This window comes from Gastrolobium bilobum, unplaced genomic scaffold (assembly GCF_033153095.1).
Source record: "Gastrolobium bilobum isolate Gb01-03AN ecotype WA unplaced genomic scaffold, APGP_CSIRO_Gbil_v1 utg17671, whole genome shotgun sequence".
Classification (NCBI taxonomy): domain Eukaryota; kingdom Viridiplantae; phylum Streptophyta; class Magnoliopsida; order Fabales; family Fabaceae; genus Gastrolobium; species Gastrolobium bilobum.
In genome coordinates this window covers 49682-56387 of record NW_026897259.1, presented here as the reverse complement: position 1 = coordinate 56387, position 6706 = coordinate 49682, and the positions used below count along the sequence as shown (strand labels likewise).

Sequence of the window (6706 nt, the reverse complement as noted above, 5' to 3'; positions counted from 1 at the left end):
CGGATTTGATGACATCCCGATCGTAAGTCTATTTTGGAAAACACCCTGGCACCTCTCAACTGGTCCATCAAATCATCAATCCTAGGAAGCGGATATTTATTCTTCACTGTCACCTTGTTCAGTTGACGGTAATCCACACACAAATGCAGACTACCATCTTTCTTCTTAATAAGAATGGCTGGAGCACCCCACAGAGAAGTACTGGGCCTGATGAATTCTTTTGACAAAATTTCTTCTATTTGTTTCTTCAGTTCCCGAAGTTCCAAAGGTGCCATACGGTAAGGAGCAATGGAAATAGGCCCAACTCCAGGAAGAAGTTCAATGGGAAATTCTATCTCCTGATGAGGAGGTAATCAAGGAATTTCATCGGGGAACACCTCCTCGAATTCATTAACAACTGAAATATTTTGAAGTTGAGTATCAACCGTACTCTCAGACTCAATCGACAACAGATACCCTTCAGCTCCCCAAAGGAGTTCTTTTCTAACTTGTAATGAAGAAATAGTAGCAAAAGACTTAAAATTACCATCTTTCGAAGGAACAATGACCTTTCCTGCTTGACAATCCAAAGTTATTCTGTTCTCCGCCAACCAGTCCATACCGATAATCACCTCAAGACTTAATACCGGTAGAACCACTAAATTCACTGTATAAGTACTTCCTTCAAATTGCAGAATACAACCCCTGCAGATTTCTGATGCGGTACAAGATCCTCCAGTAGGAGTACTGATTTGCAACTCATACGGTAAGGGAGCCAGGGTGATACCTATTCTCATTGCAGTGTGCCCCGCAATAAAAGAACCTGATGCTCCAGAATCAAAGATAACAGAAAGAGGATAATCATTCAAGATTACATTACCTCTGATCAGATTCGGATACTTTTGAGCTTCATTGGCATAAAGGGTGAACACCCGAGCTTGACTAGAAGGCTGATTGACATTCTGTGGGCAATCAGAAATGAAGTGTCCCGACTGTCCACACCTGTCGGCAAATACCAGTATGATTCTTTCCAGTAGTAGCACAAGCATTGGGACCCTGTCGTCAAGCTGATGATTGTCCAGGAGCATTATTCTTCTTGAAGTTTCCAGTCCGAGGTTGAAATTGCGGACCCTTGCCTCTATTCATTCCGGTAATCTTTCTGAAGAACCGACCAACTTTACTTCCTCCTTGTGATTGCGCTGGCTGTTTAGACAAACTCTTAGCTTCATTTATAATTTCTTCTGCTTGCCGACTCTGATTGATTAATTCAGGAAGAGTACGATTTGTTGTAGTTAACATAAGTTTGCGGATCTCTGGATGCATTCTACTTTTATATTTTTCCACTTGCCACTCTTCATCATAAATATTTCGATCAAAATTAGCATATTCCATCAGCTGCCCAAAATTTGCAATATATTCATTGACAGTCATATTATTCTGCCGTAGTGCCAGCTATAAGAACCCAAAAATCATGTACTCGAAATTAGCCTGATGAAATGAAATCAAAGGGGCAAAGCCCATATTCAGTGAATGATTAGCTTTTGAAAAAGCAAAACTAGTCCTAAGTTAGAACGACCTTGAACCCACGCTAACTAAGATAAGTAAGAACCCAACTCAATAAGGTTTAAAGCCTAACCAATATCATAGCCCAATCGGCTTAAGAATGTAAATAAGTTAAGACCAAGTGAGAAAGGATTTAAGCCCAAGCAATGCAAGCCCATTTTATTGAATAAGATTTGGCCCAAATAGTATACACATAAAGACCCAAGCCCACATCAATTATACAAAGCCTTGGCCCAATCACTAATGATCCAACTTCTAGTAACTTAATGGGCTGAAAACACCCACCAAGCCCAACCCAATTCAAAAGATAAACCCTTGATGAGGTGTCACCACATGATTGGAAGAATTTGAATTAGTTCTAACCCTCACATGTCCACCTCGGTTTTAACAAAAGAGGATGGGGTTGCTTTCCCCACACTAGGCGCTACATAAGGAAAGGAAAGGTGATGTAGGAGTTGTGTAAGACACACTCCAAAGCCCTAATCATGAAAGTGATCCCCTTTCTCCAAAAAGCAAAAGCAACTCTCATTTCTCTTACACACCTTGAACAACGCAAGCATGACGAGAAAAGGAAGATTTCTTCTTCCACACTCCAACGCCTAATCATGCAAAAAGAAACTCTCATTTCTCTTACACACCTTGAACAACGCAAGCATGATGAGAAAATGAAGATTTATTCTTCCACACTCCAACGCCTAATCATGCAAAAAGCAACTCTCCTTTCTCTTACACACCTTGAACAACGTAAACATGATGAGGAAAAGAAAGGTTTCTTCTTCCACACTCCAAGTCATGCATGACACATCACAAGAACCAAGTATTTCCCTTCTCTCTAAGCACACCTACACGGTCACCAAGGTGGAATCACATGACCAAATCTCCTTCTCTTCTCTCAACCTCGGCAAACCACCTTCATGGAACCAAGAAAACTTATCACACTCAAACCACTCACACACTCCACACTCAAGCACCCTCACCCTCCAATGCATGTAACACTCAAGTACACCTTACCTAAACCCTATAGCAAATGATGACAAAGCCTAAATAAAAGAAAAGGCAAAGAGCTCACCCCTTTTCCCCCCACAAGGCCGTGTAGATTCAAACCTAAAAGCAAAGGATCCTACCCTCCTCACACCTTGACTTCGACCTTTCCCCCAAGAAACAAGCACACACAAGAAAAACCAATTTCCCTTCCTCCCACCTAAGGCTTCGACCATTAACACCTCTAGGGCATAGGAATATAACTTCAAGCCTTCTCATTATCTACTATTAGCCACCATTAACAAGGAACAAGTCAAGAAGATAGTGAAGACCCTTCCGTGCTCTTGAGGTTCACGTAGGAGGTGAACACCTAGGAGATCAAGAGTGAAACGTTCGGTGGAAGGAGTACCCCAGTGAACATCACCCTTTGAGGTAAGATCCCTTAAACTCTATGATCAAGTTATGGTCCTATAGTCATACACCTTCAACCCTCTTATTTTTCGAATTTTATGAGGACTCAAAGTAATATAAAACCTTCACCCCTTTATTCGAATGCTTGAGATCTTAAAAGGAAGGAAAACCTTGTTAGAGTTGGACTCACATTGTTAAAATATTATCCACAGTATCAGAATCATCTTCTAAGTAATAATAACCTATAAGGCCGAACTTAAAAGGTGAGGTGTAGACCAAGTAAATTCTAGAATCACCTACTAAGTCCCATTATTTGTTTAGGCCGAATCAAAGTGCAAGAAGACCAAAGCATTACTTGGCCGAACTCTAACCCCTTGAGGAGTGAAAGGACGAGACAATAGGGTAAGTGATTTACGGTTGTTGTAGTGATTTCGCTATATTTCCCACCCTCTATGTTAAAGTGTGGTATGACTGCAATTTGTTGTATGATGTTGTACATGATATGTTTGGCTGTTTGGAACTAATGTTTTGTTCATGCAAGTTGTATTATGATGGCCTGTGCACTAATACCGCAGAGGCAACCGGACGAGGACCCTGGGTATTCGTCTGTAAGACCATGGAGAGTAATTGCCATGGCGGGATTGGTATGATGAAATGAAAGCATGATTATTTTCCAAACTATGTTCTATATGTTTTTCCATCCTATTATTGTATATGTTATTATATGATAGTTGGAGGAGTAAGCATCATGGTTTGGAGGTTGCTCCAACTGTGAGTCCTTACTAAGACCCCCATTCTCACCCCTCTTTGGGGAAACCCACTTTCAGGAAAAAATGACTAAATGGGTAAGACAGGGAAATAGGTTGGTGCGGATTGAAGAGGACACTACGCAGCCACGTGCAGTTAATGATGACTCCAAACTTTTGTAAAAATTTATGAACTTACTATCTAAAGGAAAGTTTTTGGAGGCAGAATATGTTATATCTGCTCTAGCTGGGTCCTTGTGGATTGAAGATGCACCTTACTAAGGGTGTACTTAAATTCTATTTTGGATGACTGTAGTAGACTATGTTACTTACATTTTTCTTTTGGACATTTATTTTGCGCTGATGATACTCTATTTTGGGATCTTATGTTTGAAGCTTATGCTTCCTTAGACATTAAACTTGCGCCTATGGTATTATATTTCAGGGACTTTCTTTTTAGATGGCTTTCTGTTTATGGACTATACGATTAGTTGTAAGACCCATGTGATTCGATCATGTATGAATATTAGAGGTTAATTAACTAAATGTTTAGACCTCATAAATGAATAAGAAATCGGGATAAAGCTAGGACGTCATCCTAGGGTCTACGACTTTTAGAGGAACTTAGAAAGATATTTGGTTTGATGAGATTATACATAAAGAATTTAAAGGTATTTGCACTAGTGGCTGGGAACTTTAGAACAATAAGAGGATCTAATGAATAGAACTGTACCGGGAGCTAAAGTAAGAATAGATAGGAGTTGGATCCCAAAATAAGTTAGAAATTTATCATGACATAATGCAACCTAGGCTTGCGACTAAACCGTAGACGCTAAGAAATTATGACTAGATGAGTAACTAAGATAGAACGAAATTAGTTCCCTAGAATAAATTCAAGTAAATCATGCTTAATGTCAGTCTTCCGCGCGTAGTATGTCAAGCAATGTTAACACCTAAGAGGAGCCTTTTAAGGGTGTTACATTTTATGGTATCAGAGCATTTTCTGATCTTTGAATATAACTATTCTCTAACCCCTTGTTATACCCTGTGAGATATGTGCAGCACTATGCCACCACGTAGACCACCTACTCGCACCAATCCTCCTAGTCCCGAGGACATGCAAGGTCAAATCAACACTTTAAGGGATACCATCACACAGATGCAGACAAACGCGAGGGAAATGTTTCAGAACATTCTGAATGAAATAAGACGCAACCCTAACAACACAAACCATAACAACACTGCAAGCGGCTCTGGCACAGCAGGAGCCGGTGGTGGTCCCCAACCGCACCCAAACCATGGAGCGGCGGGACAAAATAATCAAGACTTATTACTGACCTTTAGGAAACACAAACCACCCTCCTTTCGAGGAGGACATGATCCGATCGTGGCTGTGCAATGGCTGCAGGCCATGGACAAAATTTTCAAAGTGATTCAATGCACCGAAGATCAGAAGGTGCTATTCTCGGTGTACATGTTTGAAGGAGATGCCTAGCATTGGTGGGCTAATGCGTCTCAACCATTGGAGATGCAAAATGTGGCAATTACTTGGGCCGTATTTGAAGAAATGTTTTTGGAGAAGTATTTCCCGATGTCAATCCGGGACAACAAGCAAGGCGAATTTGACCGACTCGTGCAAGGGACCATGACAGTGGACCAATATCACACTAAGTTCAACGAGCTACTCCGATTAGCGACTTATCGAGGGACCATGCCCATGCCGGATTTTCTGACGGCAAAATTTCAAAGGGGTCTATCCGCTAGGATTGCGGAATTGGTAGCTGGTAACGACACATGTGACATGGCCACCCTAGTAAACCGATGTAGGAAGGTGGAGGCGGTCGGTTTACAAACAAGAAAACCCGCGGAGGCCAGCGGATCCGGACACAGAACTCCGATGGCTAGGAACGGACCATGGAGAGGGAAGAACAGAGGCAGACCGTGGCAGCCCAGGCGTGATGATAACAAGTTCAAGAGGCCTGGGAATCCTCGAGGAAATGGCAACAGGGCTCCCAATTGCCTCAGATGTGGGAAGGCACATTTCGACAACTGTTTGAGTGGTTCGATGAAATGCTTCAAGTGTGGCCAAGATGGACACTTCATCAAGGACTGTCCACAATGGAGGGAACCCCAGCCAGCAACAGAGGCGCCAAGAGTGGGCAGAGTCTACACGCTGGACCAACATAAGGCGGACCAGGCGGCCGAACTAGTTAAATGTACGATTAATATATGTGGTGAGGAACTATCTGTGTTATTTGACTCTGGAGCAACCAATTCCTTCTTTACCGACTATGTGGCAAAAGCCTTCAACTTAACCATGAGCCCAATGCAATCCCCAATGCAAGTTACCTCTGCGACGGGGGAAGTGACAATGTCTCACTTCGCATGCAAAAATGTAGAATTCATATATAAAGGAAAGAAGTACAACCAAGACTTCATAATCCTCCCCTTAGCCAAACTGAACCTGATATTGGGAATGGATTGGCTGGCCAAATAGAACGTAGTAATTGATTGTAGCAGCCGAAGTATAATAGTCGGCGGGGACATGATGGAGACCCCACTCCCCAATACTCCACCGGTCGAATCAGGAGATTGCACTTTCATGCTAATAGCCGGTCTAGTAGGTGCGAGTGAGACACCGTTGATGAACATTCCCGTGGTCAAAGAATTCGAGGATGTATTTCCTGACGACATTACCACCTTTCCCCCTGAAAGGGAAGTGGAGTTTTCTATTGAACTTATTCCCGGGACTGGACCAATCTCAATTGCACCCTACCGTATGTCTCCCCTTGAATTGGTAGAATTGAAGAAGCAGCTAGAAGACCTGCTAGGGAAGAATTTCATCCGACCCAGTGTATCCCCGTGGGAAGCACCAGTTCTATTTGTAAAGAAGAAGGACAGATCAATGAGACTTTGCACGGACTATTGGCAACTCAACAAGGTGACTGTCAAGAACAGGTACCCCTTGCCTCGTATCGAGGACTTAATTGATCAGTTAAGAGGTGTGAAGGTGTTTTCAAAGATCG

At 42.3% G+C, this 6706-nt stretch overlaps 2 protein-coding genes across 2 annotated transcripts; one reads left to right on the top strand and one right to left on the bottom strand.

The window, feature by feature from the left end:
- Positions 1–353: 353 nt before the first annotated feature.
- On the bottom strand, positions 354–1028 carry LOC133305579 (uncharacterized). Its single transcript, XM_061505836.1, has one exon. The coding sequence runs from the start codon at positions 1026–1028 to the stop codon at positions 354–356; it is 675 nt and encodes a 224-aa protein (XP_061361820.1).
- A 4297-nt stretch (positions 1029–5325) lies between these two features.
- On the top strand, positions 5326–6177 carry LOC133305578 (uncharacterized). Its single transcript, XM_061505835.1, has one exon. The coding sequence runs from the start codon at positions 5326–5328 to the stop codon at positions 6175–6177; it is 852 nt and encodes a 283-aa protein (XP_061361819.1).
- Positions 6178–6706: the final 529 nt, after the last annotated feature.

Excerpts from the sequence above, each read along its gene's own strand:
- LOC133305579 (XM_061505836.1), bottom strand. The coding sequence starts at position 1,028 with ATGCTTGTGCTACTACTGGAAAGAATCATACTGGTATTTGCCGACAGG.
- LOC133305578 (XM_061505835.1), top strand. The coding sequence starts at position 5,326 with ATGACAGTGGACCAATATCACACTAAGTTCAACGAGCTACTCCGATTA.